Raw genomic sequence first — 27500 nt, 5'->3', positions numbered from 1 at the left:
CATCTGTGGAGGGAAACAAAGATAATTTCACATTAACTTTTTCAAATTCAATAGTCAAATATTCTAAATAAAACCATGAAATATGGTGACACAATAATTCAGATTAAATATTCCTTGATACATAAATATTACAGTGTGTTCCATTAATGGAAACAATATGCTTACTAGCTAATAGCATCTCCAGATGTGGTCATCCATACACATCTAGACGAAGATGAAACAACCTTAGACTTTAGCATTCAATACTTCTGGTATATGAATAAAATAAATATTTTACTTTTTGAAAGCCTCTTGAGCCTCTGGTTTGTCCAAGTTGTTGTACATAGCTTTATGATCGAGTAAATTCTAAAACTACTATTTATGCCTTGCACATTTACACAAGCATTTAGTGAAGTCTGTAGATATCATCAGGAAGGAAACCCCTTCAGAAGATCATAAACAAGTGTGATCAGACATAGACTATTAGCTAGCAGCCATTTTCACCTGATCTAATTCTATTAATTCAAAAAGCATTTTCTGGTACTTAGCTATTTTAAACTTTCATTTCTGCCATATGTCAACTTAAAACATATTTATAATGCCAGTGACATTATTTCCTAAAATAGGGACCATAGATAAAATTCCTATGTGCAGGAAGGCTTAGTCAAGACAATTTTATTAAACATGTTTAAGTTAATTATACCATTAACAAAGGAAAAAGCAGTTTTCTTTGCACATCCATATGAAGTATATTTATTAGATACCTGTGACTGCCCTGTGTCTTCTAAAATATAATTTTCTTTGTCTCTATAACAACGTTAGTTGCCAGAGAAGACTGTAGCATATTGTGTAGCACAGTTGCAGCCAATAGTTAATGTATAAGTGTATTCCTGGCCTCTCAAACTATCAAGCAGTCAGTACAGAAAATGAGTTGATATCTTAAGATAATATTTCCTATTCTTTTGCCATTTCACAAAAATACTAAATCAATTACTAAAAGAAATAGCTCTGGTGATTAAGTCAGTAATTGCTGCCTGGGTAAATATTGCTTAGCCAAAAATATCTCGGTGTACAGAGCACTCTGAATTTTGTAACACATTTTATATGGTGAGTATAATAGCTTTACATTACAATGCAGGTCGTTCATAGTAACTAGATTAAAATATCAGGATACATTTTTGTTGCTGAGTGTGTCTCTCCCCCCCCCACACACATATTTTTCCACATTGATATACATTTAAATGATTTCAGGTTATTTTGTTTTTCTTTCTTTTGTTGCCTCCACCCATGTGTATAAATACAGCATACTTACACCAAGTACAAGATCTATTAGTAGCTTTAGTTGTCACTGTGACGCACTTGCAGGGAATGCAAATATTCATACAAAGCATGCCACTAGTTATCAAGACTATGCACACACAACAGATGACACAGCAAATGACAAAGCCTGGTAGGGGATCCCAGGGCACAAGCTACTTAATGCACATGAACAGTGAAAATCCAACCTGTGGGGGATGGGTGACCATGTGGTGTGACTCTCCTTGCTTGTCTCGGTTGAACACAAGCTTCCATAGTATCATATCAAGGACGACATTCTGTGAGAGATTGTGGGTGGGTGGGAAGAATTAAAAGAGCCAGTTGATCATTAGAGACATGCAAATTATGGCAATCTCTAAAACTGATAAATATTACAGATTGTAGAAGTCAAATCACAGTGCTATCATTTAAAAACAATACACAGGAAATCCTTTTCAGTTGGAATATGCTTACTTGAAGATTTGAGTTACCGAAAAGGTGAGCAACTAAAATACAAAAAAAAGTTTTTTCAGCCAAACTGGAAATATTAAACAATAGCTCTCAATCTCAGTTTTGCTGTATTCAAATTTTAGGAATGTTTGTATCTTGCCCAGCTACTCAAAATAAAATAAATAATTGTAAATCAATAGCAAAATGCCAAAATTCAAATCGTCAGTAAGCATAGTAATATTTAAGAGTTTGATTACATAGAGAAGGGAGATAATATATCTGATTAAAGTAAACACAAAAAAACAGACACTTATTAAAACTTCACTTATATGACTTTTTAAATTAAAGATTTATATATGTCAGATTTTGCAGACTTGCTTTGGAATTATTGATGTTTCAGACAACCTTCAAATGAAAAGGATTTAAAGCAGAATTAATAAACACAAAAAAATTACAATGTGCTTAAAGGGACACTGTACACTAGATTTTTCTTTGCATAAATGTTTTGTTGATGATCCATTTATAAAGCCCATCTGGAAGTGTTTTTATAAAAATGTATAGTTTTGCTTATTTGTTAAGAACATTGTGCTGACTTTCAGATTCCTAACCAAGCCCCACAGTGTCAGATGTATACACACATTTAAAGACTCCTGCAGGCTCCTGTTTATGTTATCTGTCTTTTCATATGCAGGTAAAGGGGGACGTGGGGAGTTATTTTTCTTTACCCAGCCCCTTTCACTGGATGTCCCAGCCAAACCTCATCAACACTGCTAAACTTGGTGTTTCTAAGTATGTTTTTAAAAGGTTTTATACTGGATTTTGTAGATCAGTATCTGTGCATATTCTTCTTTATAGTAGTGTTTATTACATGCAGTTATATGAAATATGGTGTATACTGTCCCTTTAACGCCTACCAAAGAAGAAAAAACATAATTTATGCTTACCTGATAAATTTCTTTCTTTCCGGAAATATGGTGAGTCCACGGAATCATCAATTACTAGTGGGAATATCACTCCTGACCAGCAGGAGGCAGCAAATAGCACTACAGCAAAGCTGCTATATATGTCACTTCCCTTACCCAGTCATTCGGCCAAAGAAAAAATGGAAAAAGATAACACAAAAGTGTAGAGGTGCCTGAGGTTTTAGAAAAAAATAACTGTCTTAAAGGGACAGTCTACAATAGAATTGTTATTGTTTTAAAAGATAGATAATCCTTTTATTACCCATTTCCCGGTTTTGCATAACCAACACTGTTATATTAATACACTTTTTACCTCTGTGATTACCTTGTATCTAAGAACCTTCTTCCAGCCCCCTCATCACATGACTGTGACTGTTTATTATCTATTGACTTGCATTTAGCATTGTGTTGTGCTAAATCTTAAATAACGTTCTGTGTCTGAACACAGTGTTATCTATATGGCCCACGTGTACTTTCAGTCTCTTTGTGCTGAAAAGGAATTTAAAAAGCATGTGATAAGAGGCAGCCCTCAAGTGCTTAGAAACTAGCATATGAGCCTACCTATGTTTAGTTTAATCTAAGAATACCAAGAGAAAAAAGCAAATTTGAGGATAAAGTAACTTGGAAAGTTGATTAAAATTACAAGTCCTATCTGAATAATGAAAGTTTACTTTTGACTAGACTGTCCCTTTAAATAAAGGGTGGGCCGTGGACTCACCATATCGGGAAATAAATAAATTTATCAGGTAAGCATAAATTATGTGGTGAGTCCACGGAATCATCAATTACTAGTGGGAATCAAAACCCAAGCTAGAGGACACAGATGATAAGGGAGGGACAACACAGGTAGACCTAAACAGAAGGCACCACCACTTGAAGAATCCTTCTTCCAAAAGAAGCCTCAGTTGAGGGAAAAGTATCAAATTTATAAAACTTTGAAAAAGTATGCAAAGAGGACCAAGTTGCAGCCTTACAAATCTGTTCCACAGAAGCTTCATTTTTAAATGCCCAGGAAGAAGAAACAGACCTTGTGGAATGAGCAGTGATTCTCTCAGGAGGTTGCTGTCCAGCAGTCTCACAGGCCAAACGAATAATACTCCTTAGCGAAAGAGAAGTAGCCGTAGCTTTCTGACCCTTGCGCTTCCCAGAAAAACAAACAAAGCAGAAGACTGACGAAAGTCCTTAGTCGCCTGAAGATAGAACTTCAATGCACGTAAACATCTAGGTTGTGCAACAAACGCTCCTTAGGAGAAGAAGGATTAGAACACAAAAAACGAGCCACAATCTCCTGATCAATATTCTTGTTTGAGACAACCTTAAGTAGGAAACCTTATTTAGTACGTAAAACCACCTTATCAGAATGAAAAATAAGATAAAGAGAATCAAATGGCAGAGCCGAGAGTTCCGAAACTCTCAGAGCAGAAGAGATAGCAACAAGAAACAAAACCATCCAAGATAACATCTTGATATCTAAGGAATGCACAGGTTCAAACGGAGCCCGCTGTAAAACACTAAGAACAAGGTTAAGACTCCAGGGAGGAATAACAGGCCTGACAAAAAGATTGCACGTCTGGCACATCTGCGAAACGCTTATGCAACAAAATAGACAATGCAGAAATCTGACCTTTCAGAGTACTAGCTGACAAACTTTTCTCCAGACCCTTGTGGAGAAAAGACAAAATCCTAGGAATCCTGACTCTACTCCAAGAGTAGCCTCTGGATTCACACCAATACAGATATAAAAGCCATATCTTATAGTAAATCTTTCTTGTCACAGACTTATGAGCCTGAATCATCGTCTCAATGACCGACTCTGAAAACCCACGCTTAGATATAATCAAGCGTTCAATCTCCAAGCAGCCAGCTTCAGAGAAATGAGATTTGGATGAAGAAAAGGACCCTGACGTAGAGGGTCCTTCCTCAGAGGGATTCTGCATGGAGGTAGAGATTACAATTCCACTAGATCTGCATACCAGATCCTGCGAGGCCGTGCCGGAGCTATTACCTTATATTTATCTTTATATAATTGCATAAAGTGCCAAACCATAGCTGAGAGTGTCTTAAGTAATGAAAACATACTTACCAAAAGACACCCATCCACATATAGCAGATAGCCAAACCAGTACTGAAACGGTTATCAGTAGAGGTAATGGAATATGAGAGTATATCGTCGATCTGAAAAGGGAGGTAGGAGATGAATCTCTACGACCGATAACAGAGAACCTATGAAATAGATCCCCCGTGAGGAAAACCATTGCATTTAATAGGTGATACTCTCTTCACATCCCTCTGACATTCACTGTACTCTGAGAGGAATCGGGCTTCAAAATGCTGAGAAGCGCATATCAACGTAGAAATCTTAGCACAAACTTACTTCACCACCTCCATAGGAGGCAAAGTTTGTAAAACTGAATTGTGGGTGTGGTGAGGGGTGTATTTATAGGCATTTTGAGGTTTGGGAAACTTTGCCCCTCCTGGTAGGATTGTATATCCCATATGTCACTAGCTCATGAACTCTTGCCAATTACATGAAAGAAAAGCCTTTTTTTTTTTTTTTTTAAAAACAACTTTCTTGAAAAACAGGCTTAAAACAAACAATAAAACCCCCCAAAAAAGTACATAATCCGTTACTAAAAACAGATCTTCAATGAGCCATCAATAAAATAAATAACTCCTCACACTAACAGTGCCTGCAAAAACTGCCATAAAAACATGCACCCTGACAGGAATAATAAAAAACGTCCCTCTGCAGCGCTTCAGCTGAATAAGTGCCAAATATTTCCCTGTTATATAGAAAAATAAAACTGGCACTTACCTTGATATTTATCTGTCTGGCAGAAGGACAGCTCACCTGGTTTAAGAGGATGCCATCCCTCACATTGACCTGTGAAAATACAGAAAGACTGAGTAAACTTACTCAGGCTATCTAAATAGGGCAGCAAAATATTTTGGGAAAACGCAGTGAGGATTGTACCCCACATGACATGGGCTAAGGCTAGACCCTTTAGAAAGATCAAAGCAAACTTACTCTGCTTTAAAATAAAAAAAATCTTGATTGTAGATCAGACACCAAAACTTCACCTCCTCCTTGCACCGCAGGCAAAGAGAATGACTGGGGATTATGGGTAAGGGAAGTGACATATATAGCAGCTTTGCTGTAGTGCTCTTTGCCTCCTCCTGCTGGCCAGGAGTGATATTCCGACTTGACTCACCATATTTTAGGAAAGAAAAAAAAATCCTATCTTGGTCTAGATTCCAATCCACAGCCACTGAATACTATCACCTTGCACGCATCAAAAGAGGACAGCAGGCAAAATTGTAGCTGTCAGTCTTCAAATTTAGCAGCCAGGTCATATATCTGATTATGGGCTAGATTACGAGTGTTAATTTAACGTGTGCCCATAAACGTTAAATAACCAGCCATTATGCGTGGCTGGTTAATGCTACCGCTAGCTTGCGGTACCACTTTGCGCTTGACTTCATTAACCAGAGGTCAGACCTCTGAATTGCTGAAATAAATGTCCCCAATTGATCCCAAAATAAAGTGTAGTGTTTCTTTGAAAAAATAAATATGAGTATTTTTTTTTAAATTATATTAAATAACGGCACAAAGCAGTTATAAGGGGTTTAAGTGAACATATGTGGGGTGTTAGAAAGAAAAAAGGGTACTGAAAAGTGCCTTTACATTGTGGTCTATGGGGACTGTGTTAAAACTGTATGCTTATATACACATATAATCACATAAATATGTATATATCCATATACATTTAAACTTTACTGCCCAACGCTGAGTGACTTACCCCCTTTGCTGTTTTAGGTTCTGTGACGTGTCTATCGGTATCAGAGCAAGGCTCCCGTTGGAGCCTATGGAAGCACGCTCTTGTGAGCGCAAAGTTTCCATGCAATGCGAATGCGAGGTCTTGTTTGCATTGCACTCTATTTGTAATAGCAACGCACATTTGCATGTGCCAGTATTACTGAATGGAGCGCAAATGTCACGCTTGCAAAAGTAATATCACACTCCATTCGTAATCTAGCCCTATGTCTTTTAAAAGCACAGTTAGGTCTACAAGTAGCTATCCAAAGAAGATGTGCACATGAAGGCAAAAAATACATTTGCAATGCCTATCTTTAAGGCAGAAAACATAATTTATGCTTACCTGATAAATTCCTTTCTCCTGTAGTGTAGTCAGTCCACGGGTCATCCATTACTTATGGAATATATCTCTTCCTAACAGGAAACTGCAAGAGAATTACCCAGCAGAGCTGCTATATAGCTCCTCCCCTCACATATCATATTCAGTCATTCGACCAAAGCAGACGAGAAAGGAGGAACCATAGGGTACAGTGGTGACTGGAGTTTAATTAAAATTTAGACCTGCCGTAAAAACAGGGCGGGCCGTGGACTGACTACACTACAGGAGAAAGGAATTTATCAGGTAAGCATAAATTATGTTTTCTCCTGTTAAGTGTAGTCAGTCCACGGGTCATCCATTACTTATGGAATACCAATACCAAAGCTAAAGTACACGGATGAAGGGAGGGACAAGGCAGGAACATTAAACAGAAGGAACCACTGCCTGAAGTACCTTTCTCCCAAAAATAGCCTCCGAGGAAGCAAAAGTGTCAAATTTGTAAAATTTTTAAAAAGTGTGAAGCGAAGACCAAGTCGCAGCCTTGCAAATCTGTTCAACAGAGGCCTCATTTTTAAAGGCCCAGGTGGAAGCCACAGCTCTAGTAGAATGAGCTGTAATCCTTTCAGGAGGCTGCTGTCCAGCAGTCTCATAGGCTAAGTGTATTATGCTACGAAGCCAAAAAGAGAGAGGTAGCTGAAGCCTTTTGACCTCTCCTCTGTCCAGAGTAAACGACAAACAGGGAAGAAGTTTGACAAAAATCTTTAGTTGCCTGCAAATAGAATTTCAGGGCACGGACTACGTCCAGATTATGCAAAAGTCGTTCCTTCTTTGAAGAAGGGTTAGGACACAGAGATGGAATAACAATCTCTTGATTGATATTCCTGTTAGTAACTACCTTAGGTAAGAACCCAGGTTTAGTACGCAGGACTACCTTGTCTGAATGAAAAATCAGATAAGGAGAATCACAATGTAAGGCAGATAACTCAGAGACTCTTCGAGCCGAGGAAATAGCCATCAAAAACAGAACTTTCCAAGATAACAGCTTGATATCAATGGAATGAAGGGGTTCAAATGGAACGCCTTGAAGAACATTAAGAACTAAGTTTAAGCTCCACGGCGGAGCAACAGACTTAAACACAGGCTTAATCCTAGTTAAAGCCTGACAGAAAGCCTGAACGTCTGGAACTTCAGCCAGACGTTTGTGTAGAAGAATAGACAGAGCAGAAATCTGTCCCTTTAACGAACTAGCAGATAAGCCCTTTTCTAAACCCTCTTGTAGAAAGGACAATATCCTAGGAATCCTAACCTTACTCCATGAGTAACTCTTGGATTCGCACCAATGTAAATATTTACGCCATATCTTATGGTAAATTTTTCTGGTAACAGGCTTCCTAGCCTGTATTAAGGTATCAATAACCGACTCCGAGAAGCCACGCTTTGATAGAATCAAGCGTTCAATCTCCATGCAGTCAGCCTCAGAGAAATTAGATTTGGATGTTTGAAAGGACCCTGAATTAGAAGGTCCTGTCTCAGAGGCAGAGACCACGGTGGACAGGACGACATGTCCACTAGGTCTACATACCAGGTCCTGCGTGGCCACGCAGGTGCTATCAGAATCACCGAAGCTCTCTCCTGTTTGATCTTGGCAATCAAACGAGGAAGCATCGGGAATGGTGGAAACACATAAGCCATGTTGAAGACCCAAGGGGCTGTTAGAGCATCTATCAGCACCGCTCCCGGGTCCCTGGACCTGGATCCGTAACAAGGAAGCTTGGCGTTCTGACGAGACGCCATGAGATCCAGATCTGGTTTGCCCCAATGACGAATCAGTTGAGCAAAGACCTCCGGATGAAGCTCCCACTCCCCCGGATGAAAAGTCTGGCGACTTAGAAAATCCGCCTCCCAGTTCTCCACGCCTGGGATGTAGATCGCTGACAGGTGGCAAGAGTGAGACTCTGCCCAGGGAATTATCTTTGAGACTTCCAACATCGCTAGGGAACTTCTGGTTCCCCCTTGATGGTTGATGTAAGCCACAGTCGTGATGTTGTCCGACTGAAATCTGATGAACCTCAGAGTTGCTAACTGAGGCCAAGCTAGGAGAGCATTGAATATTGCTCTTAACTCCAGAATATTTATTGGGAGGAGTTTCTCCCCCTGAGTCCATAATCCCTGAGCTTTCAGGGAATTCCAGACTGCTCCCCAGCCTAGAAGGCTGGCGTCTGTTGTTACAATCGTCCAATCTGGCCTGCGAAAGGTCATCCCCTTGGACAGATGTGGCCGAGAAAGCCACCATAGAAGAGAATCTCTGGTCTCTTGATCCAGATTTATTAGGGGGGACAAATCTGAGTAATCCCCGTTCCACTGACTTAGCATGCACAATTGCAGCGGTCTGAGATGCAGGCGCGCAAATGGTACTATGTCCATTGCCGCTACCATTAAGCCGATTACTTCCATGCACTGAGCTACTGACGGGTGTGGAATGGAGTGAAGGACACGGCAAGCATTTAGAAGTTTTAATAACCTGGCCTCTGTCAGGTAAATTTTCATCTCTACAGAATCTATAAGAGTCCCTAGAAAGGGAACTCTTGTAAGTGGTAATAGAGAACTCTTTTCCACGTTCACCTTCCACCCATGCGACCTCAGAAATGCCAGAACTATCTCTGTATGAGACTTGGCAGTTTGAAAACTTGACGCTTGTATCAGAATGTCGTCTAGGTACGGAGTCACCGCTATGCCTCGCGGTCTTAGTACCGCCAGAAGTGATCCTAGAATTTTTGTAAAGATTCTTGGAGCCGTAGCTAATCCGAAGGGAAGAGCTACAAACTGGTAATGCCTGTCTAGGAAGGCAAATCTCAGATACCGGTAATGATCCTTGTGAATCGGTATGTGAAGGTAGGCATCCTTTAGGTCCACTGTGGTCATGTACTGACCCTCTTGGATCATGGGAAGGATGGTTCGAATAGTTTCCATTTTGAATGATGGAACTCTTAGAAATTTGTTTAGGATTTTTAAGTCCAAGATTGGCCTGAAGGTTCCCTCTTTCTTGGGAACCACAAATAGGTTTGAATAGAATCCCTGCCCGTGTTCCGTCCGCAGAACTGGGTGGATTACCCCCATTAGTAAGAGGTCTTGTACACAGCGTAGAAACGCCTCTTTCTTTATTTGGTTTGCTGATAACCTTGAAAGATGAAATCTCCCCCGTGGAGGAGAAGTTTTGAAGTCCAGGAGATATCCCTGAGATATGATCTCCAACGCCCAGGGATCCTGGACATCTCTTGCCCAAGCCTGGGCGAAGAGAGAAAGTCTGCCCCCCACTAGATCCGTTTCCGGATAGGGGGCCCTCTCTTCATGCTGTTTTGGGGGCAGCAGCAGGTTTCTTGGCCTGCTTGCCCCTGTTCCAGGACTGGTTAACTTTCCAGCCCTGCCTGTAACGAGCAACAGCTCCTTCCTGTTTTGGAGCGGAGGAAGTTGATGCTGCTCCTGCCTTGAAGTTACGAAAGGCACGAAAATTAGACTGTTTGGTCTTTGATTTGGCCCTGTCCTGAGGTAGAGCATGGCCCTTACCTCCCGTAATGTCAGCAATAATTTCTTTCAAGCCGGGCCCGAATAAGGTCTGCCCTTTGAAAGAAATATTAAGCAATTTAGATTTAGAAGTCACGTCAGCTGACCAGGATTTAAGCCATAGCGCTCTGCGCGCTTGGATGGCGAATCCGGAGTTCTTAGCCGTAAGTTTGGTTAAATGCACAACGGCATCAGAAACAAATGCGTTAGCTAGCTTAAGTGTTTTAAGCTTGTTGATTATTTCATCCAATGGAGCTGAGCGAATGGCCTCTTCCAGAGACTCAAACCAGAATGCTGCCGCAGCAGTGACAGGCGCAATGCATGCGAGGGGCTGTAAAATAAAACCTTGTTGAACAAACATTTTCTTAAGGTAACCCTCTAATTTTTTATCCATTGGATCTGAAAAGGCACAACTATCCTCCACCGGGATAGTGGTACGCTTAGCTAAAGTAGAAACTGCTCCCTCCACCTTAGGGACCGTCTGCCATAAGTCTCGTGTGGTGGCGTCAATAGGAAACATTTTCCTAAATATGGGAGGAGGGGTAAAAGGCACACCCGGTCTATCCCACTCCTTGCTAATAATCTCTGTAAGCCTTTTTGGTATAGGAAATACGTCAGTACACACCGGTACCGCATAGTATCTATCCAACCTACATAATTTCTCTGGAATTGCAACCGTGTTACAATCATTCAGAGCCGCTAATACCTCCCCTAGCAATGTGCGGAGGTTCTCTAGCTTAAATTTAAAATTGGAAATCTCTGAATCCAGTCTCCCTGGATCAGATCCGTCACCCACAGAATGAAGCTCTCCGTCCTCACGTTCTGCAAACTGTGACGCAGTATCTGACATGGCTCTCATCTCATCCGCGCGCTCTATCCTTAACCCAGAGCTATCGCGCTTGCTCTTAATTCTGGCAACTTAGATAATACTTCTGTCATAACAGTAGCCATGTCTTGCAAAGTGATTTGTAAGGGCCTCCCTGATGTACTTGGCGCCACAAAATCACGCACCTCCTGAGCGGGAGGCCAAGGTACTGACACGTGAGGAGAGTTAGTCGGCATAACTTCCCCCTCGTCGTCTGGTGATAATTTCTTTACATGAAAAGATTGACTTTTATTTAAAGTAGCATCAATGCAATTAGTACACAAATTTCTATTGGGCTCCACATTGGCCTTTAAACATAGTGAACAAAGAGATTCATCTGAGTCAGACATGTTTAAACAAACTAGCAATGAGACTAGCAAACTTGGAAATACTTTTCAAAATTAATTTACAAGCAATATAAAAAACGTTACTGTGCCTTTAAGAAGCACAGAAAAACTGACACAGTTGAAATAACAATGACCAAAATAGTTATAGCAACCAAATTTTCACAGTAAATGTATTAAGTTAGCAAAGGATTGCACCCACCAGCAAATGGATGATTAACCCCTTAGTACCCAAAAACGGATAACAATTATATAATAAACGTTTTTCTCACAGTCAAATACACTGTCACAGGACTGCTGTGCCTGATTACCTCCCTCAAAATGGATTTTGAAGACCCCTGAGCTCTCTAGAGACGATCTGGATCATGGAGGATGAAGTAGACAGATTGTGACTGAATTTTTACTGCACAAAAAAGCGCTAAAATAGGCCCCTCCCACTCATATTACAACAGTGGGGAAGCTCAGAAACTGTTTCTATGCAGAAAACAAAAAACATAATTTATGTAAGAACTTAGCTGATAAATTCATTTCTTTCATATTAGCAAGAGTCCATGAGCTAGTGACGTATGGGATATACATTCCTACCAGGAGGGGCAAAGTTTCCCAAACCTCAAAATGCCTATAAATACACCCCTCACCACACCCACAATTCAGTTTAACGAATAGCCAAGAAGTGGGGTGATAAGAAAAAAGTGCGAAAGCATATAAAATAAGGAATTGGAATAATTGTGCTTTATACAAAAAAATCATAACCACCACAAAAAAGGGCGGGCCTCATGGACTCTTGCTAATATGAAAGAAATTAATTTATCAGGTAAGTTCTTACATAAATTATGTTTTCTTTCATGTAATTAGCAAGAGTCCATGAGCTAGTGACGTATGGGATAATGATTAACCAAGATGTGGATCTTTCCACGCAAGAGTCACTAGAGAGGGAGGGATAAAATAAAGACAGCCAATTCCTGCTGAAAATAATCCACACCCAAAATAAAGTTTAATGAAAAACATAAACAGAAGATTCAAACTGAAACCGCTGCCTGAAGTACTTTTCTACCAAAAACTGCTTCAGAAGAAGAAAATACATCAAAATGGTAGAATTTAGTAAATGTATGCAAAGAGGACCAAGTTGCTGCTTTGCAAATCTGATCAATCGAAGCTTCATTCCTAAACGCCCAGGAAGTAGAAACTGACCTAGTAGAATGAGCTGTAATCCTTTGAGGCGGAGTTTTACCCGACTCAACATAGGCATGATGAATTAAAGATTTCAACCAAGATGCCAAAGAAATGGCAGAAGCTTTCTGGCCTTTTCTAGAACCGGAAAAGATAACAAATAGACTAGAAGTCTTTCGGAAAGACTTAGTAGCTTCAACATAATACAGTGAGGCCTCGGTTTACGAATTTAATTCGTTCTCCGGGTCGTTTCGTATTGCGAAAAATTCGTAAACCGAAACACGTTTTCCCATAGGAATGCATTGAAAATCAATTAATGCGTTCCGGAGGTCCGAAAAAATTCAATTAAAGTGTCCAAAAAATGCTCCAAAAGGCTCCAAAAGGCTTAACAACTTGCTGCAAATGGCTCCAATGTCTCCAAAAGGCTCCACAACTTGCTGCAAATGGCTCCAAAAGGCTTAACAACTTGCTGCAAATGACTCCAAAAGGCTCAACAACTTGCTGCAAAATGGCTCCAAAACCTCTCCAACACCTCCACACTGGTACCCAAACTTCATTAATTCAATCATACTTGAGTATGCAGGGGGCACAGGGGCCACTGGTTTCGTATTGCGAAAAATATTCGTAAACCGAGGGGGGCAAACCGGCATTTTGTTTCGTATTGCGAAAAAAATTCGTAAACCGAGTCAATTTTTCTTCAAATTTCGATTTCGTAAACCGAAATTTCGTATACCGAGTCGTGCGTAAACCGGGGCCTCACTGTATTTCAAAGCTCTAACAACATCCAAAGAATGCAACGATTTCTCCTTAGAATTCTTAGGATTAGGACATAATGAAGGAACCACAATTTCTCTACTAATGTTGTTGGAATTCACAACTTTAGGTAAAAATTCAAAAGAAGTTCGCAACACCGCCTTATCCTGATGAAAAATCAGAAAAGGAGACTCACAAGACAGAGCAGATAATTCAGAGACTCTTCTGGCAGAAGAGATCGCCAAAAGGAACAAAACTTTCCAAGAAAGTAATTTAATGTCCAATGAATGCATAGGTTCAAACGGAGGAGCATGAAGAGCCCCCAGAACCAAATTCAAACTCCAAGGAGGAGAAATTGACTTAATGACAGGTTTTATACGAACCAAAGCTTGTACAAAACAATGAATATCAGGAAGATTAGCAATCTTTCTGTGAAAAAGAAGAGAAAGAGCAGAGATTTGTCCTTTCAAAGAACTTGCGGATAAACCTTTATCTAAACCATCCTGAAGAAACTGTAAAATTCTCGGAATTCTAAAAGAATGCCAAGAAAAATGATGAGAAAGACACCAAGAAAACATAATTTATGCTTACCTGATAAATTTATTTCTCTTGTAGTGTATCCAGTCCACGGATCATCCATTACTTATGGGATATTAACTCCTCCCCAACAGGAAGTGCAAGAGGATTCACCCAGCAGAGCTGCTATATAGCTCCTCCCCTAACTGCCATTACCAGTCATTCGACCGAAAACATGCAGAGAAAGGAAAACCATAGGGTACAGTGGTGACTGTAGTTTAATGGAAAAATTACCTGCCTTAAAGTGACAGGGCGGGCCGTGGACTGGATACACTACAAGAGAAATAAATTTATCAGGTAAGCATAAATTATGTTTTCTCTTGTTAAGTGTATCCAGTCCACGGATCATCCATTACTTATGGGATACCAATACCAAAGCTAAAGTACACGGATGACGGGAGGGACAGGCAGGCTCTTTATACGGAAGGAACCACTGCCTGAAGAACCTTTCTCCCAAAAACAGCCTCCGAAGAAGCAAAAGTGTCAAATTTGTAAAATTTGGAAAAAGTATGAAGAGAAGACCAAGTTGCAGCCTTGCAAATCTGTTCAACAGAAGCCTCATTCTTAAAGGCCCAAGTGGAAGCCACAGCTCTAGTAGAATGTGCTGTAATTCTTTCAGGAGGCTGCTGTCCAGCAGTCTCATAGGCTAACCGTATTATGCTACGAAGCCAAAAGGAGAGAGAGGTAGCCGAAGCTTTTTGACCTCTCCTCTGACCAGAATAAACGACAAACAGGGAAGACGTTTGTCGAAAATCCTTAGTTGCCTGTAGATAAAATTTCAGGGCACGGACTACATCTAGATTGTGTAGCAGACGTTCCTTTTTCGAAGAAGGATTAGGACACAAAGATGTAACCACAATCTCTTGATTGATATTCCTGTTAGTGACCACCTTAGGTAGGAACCCAGGTTTAGTACGCAGAACTACCTTGTCTGAATGAAAAATCAGATAAGGAGAATCACAATGTAAGGCAGATAACTCAGAGACTCTTCGAGCCGAGGAAATCGCCATTAAAAACAGAACTTTCCAAGATAACAACTTGATATCAATGGAATGAAGGGGTTCAAACGGAACCCCCTGTAAAACATTAAGAACTAAGTTCAAACTCCATGGTGGAGCAACAGTTTTAAACACAGGCTTGATCCTAGCTAAAGCCTGACAAAAAGCTTGAACGTCCGGAACTTCTGACAGACGTTTGTGTAAAAGAATGGACAGAGCTGAAATCTGTCCCTTTAAGGAACTAGCGGATAAACCCTTTTCTAAACCTTCTTGTAGAAAAGACAATATCCTCGGAATCCTAACCTTACTCCATGAGTAACTCTTGGATTCGCACCAATATAAGTATTTGCGCCATATCTTATGGTAAATCTTTCTGGTAACAGGCTTCCTAGCCTGTATTAAGGTATCAATAACTGACTCAGAAAAACCACGTTTTGATAAAATCAAGCGTTCAATTTCCAAGCAGTCAGCTTCAGAGAAATTAGATTTTGATGTTTGAAGGGACCCTGGATCAGAAGGTCCTGTTTCAGAGGTAGCGACCAAGGTGGACAGGATGACATGTCCACTAGATCTGCATACCAAGTCCTGCGTGGCCATGCAGGCGTTATTAGAATCACTGATGCTCTCTCCTGTTTGATTCTGGCAATCAATCGAGGAAGCATCGGGAAGGGTGGAAACACATAAGCCATCCCGAAGGTCCAAGGTGCTGTCAAAGCATCTATCAGAACCGCTCCCGGATCCCTGGATCTGGACCCGTAACGAGGAAGCTTGGCGTTCTGTCGAGACGCCATGAGATCTATCTCTGGTTTGCCCCAACGTCGAAGTATTTGGGCAAAGACCTCCGGATGAAGTTCCCACTCCCCCGGATGAAAAGTCTGACGACTTAAGAAATCCGCCTCCCAGTTCTCCACTCCCGGGATGTGGATTGCTGACAGGTGGCAAGAGTGAGACTCTGCCCAGCGAATTATCTTTGATACTTCCATCATTGCTAGGGAGCTTCTTGTCCCTCCCTGATGGTTGATGTAAGCTACAGTCGTGATGTTGTCCGACTGAAACCTGATGAACCCCCGAGTTGTTAACTGGGGCCAAGCCAGAAGGGCATTGAGAACTGCTCTCAATTCCAGAATGTTTATTGGTAGGAGACTCTCCTCCTGATTCCATTGTCCCTGAGCCTTCAGAGAATTCCAGACAGCGCCCCAACCTAGTAGGCTGGCGTCTGTTGTTACAATTGTCCAGTCCGGCCTGCTGAATGGCATCCCCCTGGACAGATGTGGCCGAGAAAGCCACCATAGAAGAGAATTTCTGGTCTCTTGATCCAGATTCAGAGTAGGGGACAAGTCTGAGTAATCCCCATTCCACTGACTTAGCATGCACAATTGCAGCGGTCTGAGATGTGAACGTGCAAAGGGTACTATGTCCATTGCTGCTACCATTAAGCCGATCACCTCCATGCATTGAGCTACTGACGGGTGTTGAATGGAATGAAGGACACGGCATGCATTTTGAAGCTTTGTTAACCTGTCTTCTGTCAGGTAAATCTTCATTTCTACAGAATCTATAAGAGTCCCCAAGAAGGGAACTCTTGGAAAGAGAGAACTCTTCTTTTCGTTCACCTTCCATCCATGCGACCTTAGAAATGCCAGTACTAACTCTGTATGAGACTTGGCAGTTTGAAAGCTTGAAGCTTGTATCAGAATGTCGTCTAGGTACGGAGCTACCGCAATTCCTCGCGGTCTTAGTACCGCCAGAAGAGCACACAGAACCTTTGTGAAGATTCTCGGAGCCGTAGCCAATCCGAATGGAAGAGCTACAAACTGGTAATGCCTGTCTAGAAAGGCAAACCTTAGATACCGGTAATGATCTTTGTGAATCGGTATGTGAAGGTAAGCATCCTTTAAATCCACTGTGGTCATGTACTGACCCTTTTGGATCATGGGTAAAATTGTCCGAATAGTTTCCATTTTGAACGATGGAACTCTTAGGAATTTGTTTAGGATCTTTAAATCCAAGATTGGCCTGAAAGTTCCCTCTTTTTTGGGAACCACAAACAGATTTGAGTAAAACCCTTGTCCTTGTTCCGACCGCGGAACCGGATGGATCACTCCCATTAATAAAAGATCTTGTACGCAGCGTAGAAACGCCTCTTTCTTTATTTGGTTTGTTGACAACCTTGACAGATGAAATCTCCCTCTTGGGGGAGAGAATTTGAAGTCTAGAAGGTATCCCTGAGATATGATCTCTAACGCCCAGGGATCCTGGACATCTCTTGCCCAAGCCTGGGCGAAGAGAGAAAGTCTGCCCCCCACTAGATCCGTTCCCGGATCGGGGGCCCTCGATTCATGCTGTCTTAGGGGCAGCAGCAGGTTTCCTGGCCTGCTTGCCCTTGTTCCAGGACTGGTTAGGTCTCCAGCCTTGTCTGTAGCGAGCAACAGCTCCTTCCTGTTTTGGTGCAGAGGAAGTTGATGCTGCTCCTGCTTTGAAATTACAAAAGGAACGAAAATTAGACTGTCTAGCCTTAGGTTTGGCTCTGTCTTGAGGCAGGGCATGGCCTTTACCTCCTGTAATGTCAGCGATAATTTCTTTCAACCCGGGCCCGAATAAGGTCTGCCCTTTGAAAGGTATATTAAGCAATTTAGATTTAGAAGTAACGTCAGCTGACCAGGATTTTAGCCACAGTGCTCTGCGTGCCTGAATGGCGAATCCGGAATTCTTAGCCGTAAGTTTAGTTAAATGTACTACGGCATCTGAAATAAATGAGTTAGCTAACTTAAGGGCTTTAAGCTTGTGTGTAATCTCATCTAATGGAGCTGATTCAAGTGTCTCTTCCAGAGACTCAAACCAAAATGCTGCTGCAGCCGTGACAGGCGCAATGCATGCAAGAGGTTGCAATATAAAACCTTGTTGAACAAACATTTTCTTAAGGTAACCCTCTAACTTTTTATCCATTGGATCTGAAAAGGCACAGCTATCCTCCACCGGGATAGTGGTACGCTTAGCTAAAGTAGAAACTGCTCCCTCCACCTTAGGGACCGTTTGCCATAAGTCCCGTGTGGTGGCGTCTATTGGAAACATCTTTCTAAATATCGGAGGGGGTGAGAACGGCACACCGGGTCTATCCCACTCCTTAGTAACAATTTCAGTAAGTCTCTTAGGTATAGGAAAAACGTCAGTACTCGCCGGTACCGCAAAATATTTATCCAACCTACACATTTTCTCTGGTATTGCAACTGTGTTACAATCATTCAGAGCCGCTAACACCTCCCCTAGTAATACACGGAGGTTTTCCAGCTTAAATTTAAAATTTGAAATATCTGAATCCAGTTTGTTTGGATCAGAACCGTCACCCGCAGAATGAAGCTCTCCGTCCTCATGTTCTGCAAATTGTGACGCAGTGTCTGACATGGCCCTAATATTATCAGCGCACTCTGTTCTCACCCCAGAGTGATCACGCTTACCTCTTAGTTCTGGTAATTTAGCCAAAACTTCAGTCATAACAGTAGCCATATCCTGTAATGTGATTTGTAATGGCCGCCCAGATGTACTCGGCGCTACAATATCACGCACCTCCCGAGCGGGAGATGCAGGTACTGACACGTGAGGCGAGTTAGTCGGCATAACTCTCCTCTCGTTGTTTGGTGAAATATGTTCAATTTGTACAGATTGACTTTTATTTAAAGTAGCATCAATACAGTTAGTACATAAATTTCTATTGGGCTCCACTTTGGCTTTAGCACATATAGCACAGATATCTTCCTCTGAATCAGACATGTTTAACACACTAGCAAATAAACTAGCAACTTGGAAATACTTTTCAAGTAATTTACTATAATATGAAAACGTACTGTGCCTATAAGAAGCACAGAAAAAGTTATGACAGTTGAAAATTAATAAACTGAAAAGTTATAGCATCAATTCTTTGTAAAAAACACAATTTTAGCAAAGGATTGCTCCCATTAGCAAAGGATAACTAACCCTGATAGCAGAAAAAAAAAAAATAATACAGAAATAAACGTTTTTTTTTTTTTTTATCACAGTCAACTACAATCTCACAGCTCTGCTGTGAGTGATTACCTCCCTCAAAACAAGTTTTGAAGACCCCTGAGTTCTGTAGAGATGAACCGGATCATGCAGGGAAGACAATAAACTTCTGACTGAATTTGTTGATGCGTAGCAAAAGCACCAAAAAAGGTCCCTCCCCCTCACACATAACAGTGAGAGAGATCAGTAAACTGTCATAAATTAAATAAAACGACTGCCAAGTGGAAAAAAATAGTGCCCAAAACATTTTTTCACCCAGTACCTCAGAAAATTAAACGATTTTACATGCCAGCAAAAAACGTTTAACATTAAATAAATTAAGTGTTATTAAAAAGCCTGTTGCTAGTCCCTGCAAATTAGGCTAAAGTTTTATGCATACAGTATAATTCCAGTGAAGTGCCATTCCCCAGAATACTGAAGTGTAAAATATACATACATGACAGCCTGATACCAGTTGCTGCTACTGCATTTAAGGCTGAGTTTACATTATATCGGTATGGCAGAATTTTCTCATCAATTCCATTGTCAGAAAATAATAAGCTGCTACATACCTCTTTGCAGATTAATCTGCCCGCTGTCCCCTGATCTGAAGTTTACCTCTCCTCAGATGGCCGAGAAACAGCAATATGATCTTAACTACTCCGGCTAAAATCATAGAAAAACTCAGGTAGATTCTTCTTCAAATTCTACCAGAGAAGAAATAACACACTCCGGTGCTATTATAAAATAACAAACTTTTGATTGAAGGTATGAAACTAAGTATAATCACCACAGTCCTCTCACACATCCTATCTATTCGTTGGGTGCAAGAGAATGACTGGTAATGGCAGTTAGGGGAGGAGCTATATAGCAGCTCTGCTGGGTGAATCCTCTTGCACTTCCTGTTGGGGAGGAGTTAATATCCCATAAGTAATGGATGATCCGTGGACTGGATACACTTAACAAGAGAAATATAAGTCTTCCAGACTCTATAATATATCTCTCTGGATACAGATTTACGAGCCTGTAACTTAGTATTAATCACAGAGTCAGAGAAACCTCTTTGACCAAGAATCAAGCGTTCAATCTCCATACCTTTAAATTTAAGGATTTGAGATCCTGATGGAAAAAAGGACCTTGCGACAGAAGGTCTGGTCTTAGCGGAAGAATCCACGGATGGCAAGAGGCATACCAAAACCTGTGAGGCCATGCCGGAGCTACCAGCAGAACAAACGAGCATTCCTTCAGAATCTTGGAGATTACTCTTGGAAGAAGAACTAGAGGCGGAAAGATATAGGCAGGATGATATTTCCAAGGAAGTGATAATGCATCCACTGCTTCCGCCTGAGGTTCCCGGGATCTGGACAGATACCTGGGAAGTTTCTTGTTTAGATGAGACGCCATCAGATCTATTTCTGGAAGCTCCCACATTTGAACAATCTGAAGAAATACCTCTGGGTGAAGAGACCATTCGCCCGGATGCAACGTTTGGCGACTGAGATAATCCGCTTCCCAATTGTCTATACCTGGGATATGAACCGCAGAGATTAGACAGGAGCTGGATTCCGCCCAAACCAAAATTCGAGATACTTCTTTCATAGCCAGAGGACTGTGAGTCCCTCCTTGATGATTGATGTATGCCACAGTTGTGACATTGTCTGTCTGAAAACAAATGAACGATTCTCTCTTCAGAAGAGGCCAAGACTGAAGAGCTCTGAAAATTGCACGGCGTTCCAAAATATTGATCGGTAATCTCACCTCCTGAGATTCCCAAACTCCTTGTGCCGTCAGAGATCCCCACACAGCTCCCCAACCTGTGAGACTTGCATCTGTTGAAATTACAGTCCAGGTCGGAAGCACAAAAGAAGCCCCCTGAATTAAACGATGGTGATCTGTCCACCACATTAGAGAGTGTCGTACAATCGGTTTTAAAGATATTAATTGAGATATCTTTGTGTAATCCTTGCACCATTGATTCAGCATACAGAGCTGAAGAGGTCGCATGTGAAAACGAGCAAAGGGGATCGCGTCCGATGCAGCAGTCATAAGACCTAGAATTTCCATGCATAAGGCTACCGAAGGGAATGATTGTGACTGAAGGTTTCGACAAGCTGAGATCAATTTTAGACGTCTCTTGTCTGTTAAAGACAGAGTCATGGACACTGAATCTATATGGAAACCCAGAAAGGTTACCCTTGTCTGAGGAATCAATGAACTTTTTGGTGAATTGATCCTCCAACCATGATCTTGAAGAAACAACACAAGTCGATTCGTATGAGATTCTGCTAAATGTAAAGACTGAGCAAGTACCAAGATATCGTCCAAATAAGGAAATACCACAATACCCTGTTCTCTGATTACAGACAGAAGGGCACCGAGAACCTTTGTAAAAATTCTTGGAGCTGTAGCTAGGCCAAACGGCAGAGCCACAAACTGGTAATGCTTGTCCAGAAAAGAGAATCTCAGGAACTGATAATGATCTGGATGAATCGGAATATGCAGATATGCATCCTGTAAATCTATTGTGGACATATAATGCCCTTGCTGAACAAAGGGCAAGATAGTCCTTACAGTTACCATTTTGAACGTTGGTATCCTTACATAACGATTCAATATTTTTAGATCCAGAACTGGTCTGAAGGAATTCTCCTTCTTTGGTACAATGAAGAGATTTGACTAAAACCCCATCCCCTGTTCCAGAACTGGAACTGGCATAATTACTCCAGCCAACTCTAGATCTGAAACACAATTCAGAAATGCTTGAGCTTTCACTGGATTTACTGGGACACGGGAAAGAAAAAATCTCTTTGCAGGAGGTCTCATCTTGAAACCAATTCTGTACCCTTCTGAAACAATGTTCTGAATCCAAAGATTGTGAATAGAATTGATCCAAATTTCTTTGAAAAAACGTAACCTGCCCCCTACCAGCTGAGCTGGAATGAGGGCCGCACCTTCATGTGGACTTAGAAGCTGGCTTTGCCTTTCTAGAAGGCTTGGATTTATTCCAGACTGGAGATGGTTTCCAAACTGAAACTGCTCCTGAGGATGAAGGATCAGGCTTTTGTTCTTTGTTGAAACGAAAGGAACGAAAACGATTATTAGCCCTGTTCTTACCCTTAGATTTTTTATCCTGTGGTAAAAAAGTTCCTTTCCCACCAGTAACAGTTGAGATAATAGAATCCAACTGAGAACCAAATAATTTGTTACCCTGGAAAGAAATGGAAAGTAGAGTTGATTTAGAAGCCATATCAGCATTCCAAGTTTTAAGCCATAAAGCTCTTCTAGCTAAAATAGCTAGAGACATAAATCTGACATCAACTCTGATAATATCAAAAATGGCATCACAGATAAAATTATTAGCATGTTGAAGAAGAATAATAATATTATGAGAATCATGATCTGTTACTTGTTGCGCTAAAGTTTCCAACCAAAAAGTTGAAGCTGCAGCAACATCAGCCAATGATATAGCAGGTCTAAGAAGATTACCTGAACACAGATAAGCTTTTCTTAGAAAGGATTCAATTTTCCTATCTAAAGGATCCTTAAACGAAGTACCATCTGACGTAGGAATAGTAGTACGTTTAGCAAGGGTAGAAATAGCCCCATCAACTCTAGGGATTTTGTCCCAAAATTCTAATCTGTCAGACGGCACAGGATATAATTGCTTAAAACGTTTAGAAGGAGTAAATGAATTACCCAATTTATCCCATTCTCTGGAAATTACTTCAGAAATAGCATTAGGAACAGGAAAAACTTCTGGAATAACCACAGGAGATTTAAAGACCTTATCTAAACGTTTAGAATTAGTATCAAGAGGACCAGAATCCTCAATTTCTAAAGCAATTAGTACTTCTTTAAGTAAAGAACGAATAAATTCCATTTTAAATAAATATGAAGATTTATCAGCATCAATCTCTGAGACAGAATCCTCTGAACCAGAAGAGTCATCAGAATCAGAATGATGATGTTCATTTAAAAATTCATCTGTAGAAAGAGAAGTTTTAAAAGATTTTTTATGTTTACTAGAAGGAGGAATAACAGACATAGCCTTCTTGATGGATTCAGAAACAAAATCTCTTATGTTATCAGGAACATTCTGAACCTTAGATGCTGACGGAACTGCAACAGGCAATGGTACATTACTAAAGGAAATATTATCTGCATTAACAAGTTTGTCATGACAATTAATACAAACAACAGCTGGAGGAATAGCTACCAAAAGTTTACAGCAGATACACTTAGCTTTGGTAGTTCCAGCACTAGACAGCGATTTTCCTGAAGTATCTTCTGACTCAGATGCAACGTGAGACATCTTGCAATATGTACGAGAAAAAACAACATATAAAGCAAAATTGATCAAATTCCTTAAATGACAGTTTCAGGAATGGGAAAAAATGCCAATAAACAAGCTTCTAGCAACCAGAAGCAAAGAAAATGTGAGACTGAAATAATGTGGAGACAAAAGCGACGCCCATATTTTTTAGCGCCAAATTAGACGCCCACATTATTTGGCGCCTAAATGCTTTTTGGCGCCAAAAATGACGCCACATCCGGAACGCCGACATTTTTGGCGCAAAAGGGCGTCAAAAATGACGCAACTTCCGGCGAAACGTATGACGCCGGAAACAGAAAAGATATTTTGCGCCAAAAAAGTCTGCGCCAAGAATGACGCAATAAAATGAAGCATTTTCATCCCCCGAGAGCCTAACAGCCCACAGGAAAAAAAGTCAAATTTTTAAGGTAAGAAAAAATGATTCAAATGCATTATCCCAAATATGAAACTGACTGTCTGAAAATAAGGAATGTTGAACATTCTGAGTCAAGGCAAATAAATGTTTGAATACATATATTTAGAACTTTATAAACAAAGTGCCCAACCATAGCTTAGAGTGTCACAGAAAATAAGACTTACTTACCCCAGGACACTCATCTACATGTTTGTAGAAAGCCAAACCAGTACTGAAACGAAAATCAGCAGAGGTAATGGTATATAAATAAGAGTATATCGTCGATCTGAAAAGGGAGGTAAGAGATGAATCTCTACGACCGATAACAGAGAACCTATGAAATAGACCCCGTAGAAGGAGATCACTGCATTCAAAATAGGCAATACTCTCCTCACATCCCTCTGACATTCACTGCACGCTGAGAGGAAAACCGGGCTCCAACCTGCTGCGGAGCGCATATCAACGTAGAATCTAGCACAAACTTACTTCACCACCTCCATAGGAGGCAAAGTTTGTAAAACTGAATTGTGGGTGTGGTGAGGGGTGTATTTATAGGCATTTTGAGGTTTGGGAAACTTTGCCCCTCCTGGTAGGAATGTATATCCCATACGTCACTAGCTCATGGACTCTTGCTAATTACATGAAAGAAATGGCCATGTGGTAAAAATCATGCCCTAATAAGTTTTATCACCAAGTACCTCACAAAAACGATTAACAAGCCAGTAAACGTTTTAAACATACATTTGAAAGTTATGTATTATTATTAATAAGCCTGCTACCAGTCGTTTTTACTGCAGTTAAGGCTCATACATTATTTCAGTATTAACAGTATTTTCAGAGTCAATTCCATTCCTTAGAAAAATACATTCAGTGTACACACACACACACATCAGCCTGATACCAGTTGCTATCACTGAATTTAAGGCTGAACTTACTTTACAATGGTATCAGCAGTATTTTCTCAGTCAATTCCATTCCTCAGAAAATAAATTACTGCACATACCTCATTTGTTGCAGGGGAGCCCTGCATGCTATTCCCCTTCTCTGAAGTTACCTCACTCCTCAGATGAGAAACAGCCAGTGGATCTTAGTTACGTCTGCTAAGACCATAGAAAAAAACCCAGGCAGATTCTTCTTCTAATGCTGCCTGAGAATAAACAGCACACTCCGGTGCCATTTAAAATAACAAACTTTTGATTGTAGAAATAAACTAAGTTAAAAAAAACCACAGATCTCTCTCAGCTTCCTTTTTAGTTAGGCTGCAAGAGAATGACTGAATATGATATGTGAGGGGAGGAGCTATATAGCAGCTCTGCTGGGTAATTCTCTTGCAGTTTCCTGTTAGGAAGAGATATATTCCATAAGTAATGGATGACCCGTGGACTGACTACACTTAACAGGAGAAATACTTTTAATAAATCATTTAATAAATCATAATAATTTTGCTTATTTTTAATGGACAACAAGCAAACATGATGTATTCATATTTTTATGCTTTAGAGATATTGGTGTTAATAGCATTTCTCTGGTGCATGCACTAGGATGAAGCCTGCACATTTATCAAGGTGAAGCTACAAAGCTTGAGCTTGAATGTGATACTTTACGTAAGTAAAATCTTTTTTTTTTAAATGACAGTTGTTTTTAAGAAGGTTGCAGTGTGTGTGTGTGTGTCATATCTCCACAGATATAGCAATAACCTGGTCATATCTAAGTACTGCCGGGAATGCACTGGTCCTGATCTCTAGTTATATGAGGTATTTCAAAAGCTTAGTGGGCACAAGAAATCACAGTTCATTTGCATAGCTGTTCCCAAAAGTAAAATCAAACTAATATGACATTGTAAGCAGCCACCATACCAGCCACAAGCAATCACAGAAGAGCACACACACATGCTGTTCATCCATTAAGGCAGAAATTCATAATTACAGCTACCAATTAATATTTTGGTAAGAAAATGCTGGAAGGCATAGTTCATTTGGATATAGAACTTTCTATAGCTAAAACAATGTTTCTCAGAAGTGAAACAGTGCTACTAAACCCAAACCTTACATTACACAATAACATTACAGAAGCTTTTGGTATGCATCTTGGTAACCAATCAAATCAAGCAAAGCCAAACTCTTTAACTGAATGAAGAATTACTCCAGTTCATCTGCTAGTAAAGTGCCAGTTTCCTGCACAGAGATACAGGTTCCTATGATTCTGAAGAGCATTGGCTCTGACATTAAAAGGTCAGGTTACATTAAAGAATTTGTTTTAATAACTTCTTCGTTCTCAGAGCCATGTCAACTTTACAAACTTTTTGGAAATGAGATTTGGGTAAAAACAGGATCATGCCAGGATACAGACTCCCAAGGATACCTGGTTTTCTTAGTTATTTTTATGGGTATCTAAACATAACCTTGGCTTACCCTATAAGCTGCGTGCAAGCACCACTAGATTGCACCACTGCATACTCTTCATTTACCATTTAACAAAGTCTCTGCTTTTTCACATCTGATTGCAAACTGAAAGTGATATAACTGACAAAATTAAAATGTGCATGGGCAATATACTTCCATTAGAAAAATGCATTTAGTAAAGCTTATTGCGGTATTTCAGATGCATACGCACATATGCTGTGCTCCATGCACCAGCATTTAAACAGCACAACTTCTCAGAGTCAGCAGTGGATTTTATTACAGAAATGAAGACTTCACTGATGTAATACACAACAACACTAGCTCTGAGGAGGCATGGCGTTTGATTCCTGATCCTCTAGCCACACTGAAACAGTAATAACCTTTACTAGAAACATTTCTGGTAATGGAAATATAATAAAAAAACAGAATTTATGTTTACCTGATAAATTACTTTCTCCAACGGTGTGTCCGGTCCACGGCGTCATCCTTACTTGTGGGATATTCTCCTCCCCAACAGGAAATGGCAAAGAGCCCAGCAAAGCTGGTCACATGATCCCTCCTAGGCTCCGCCTACCCCAGTCATTCGACCGACGTTAAGGAGGAATATTTGCATAGGAGAAACCATATGGTACCGTGGTGACTGTAGTTAAAGAAAATAAATTATCAGACCTGATTAAAAAAACCAGGGCGGGCCGTGGACCGGACACACCGTTGGAGAAAGTAATTTATCAGGTAAACATAAATTCTGTTTTCTCCAACATAGGTGTGTCCGGTCCACGGCGTCATCCTTACTTGTGGGAACCAATACCAAAGCTTTAGGACACGGATGAAGGGAGGGAGCAAATCAGGTCACCTAAATGGAAGGCACCACGGCTTGCAAAACCTTTCTCCCAAAAATAGCCTCAGAAGAAGCAAAAGTATCAAACTTGTAAAATTTGGTAAAAGTGTGCAGTGAAGACCAAGTCGCTGCCCTACATATCTGATCAACAGAAGCCTCGTTCTTGAAGGCCCATGTGGAAGCCACAGCCCTAGTGGAATGAGCTGTGATTCTTTCGGGAGGCTGCCGTCCGGCAGTCTCGTAAGCCAATCTGAAGATGCTTTTAATCCAAAAAGAGAGAGAGGTAGAAGTTGCTTTTTGACCTCTCCTTTTACCAGAATAAACAACAAACAAGGAAGATGTTTGTCTAAAATCCTTAGTAGCATCTAAATAGAATTTTAGAGCGCGAACAACATCCAAATTGTGCAACAAACGTTCCTTCTTTGA

General features: G+C 40.6%; 1 protein-coding gene across 1 annotated transcript in view; it reads right to left on the bottom strand.

The window, feature by feature from the left end:
• Window positions 1-27500, bottom strand: part of ATP13A3 (ATPase 13A3) — a gene marked incomplete in the record, with an annotated part of 582093 nt that overhangs the window by 724 nt on the left and 553869 nt on the right. The window contains 2 exon segments of the mRNA XM_053710208.1: window positions 1-3; window positions 1485-1574. The exon segment at window positions 1-3 is cut by the window's left edge and continues 724 nt beyond it. Coding sequence (XP_053566183.1) covers window positions 1-3; window positions 1485-1574 — 93 coding nt within the window.

The sequence above is a fragment of the Bombina bombina genome, chromosome 4, assembly GCF_027579735.1.
Source record: "Bombina bombina isolate aBomBom1 chromosome 4, aBomBom1.pri, whole genome shotgun sequence".
In the NCBI taxonomy this organism is placed as follows: domain Eukaryota; kingdom Metazoa; phylum Chordata; class Amphibia; order Anura; family Bombinatoridae; genus Bombina; species Bombina bombina.
The sequence above is the reverse complement of the archived record's forward strand: the minus strand, read 5'-3'. Positions and strand labels throughout refer to the sequence as shown.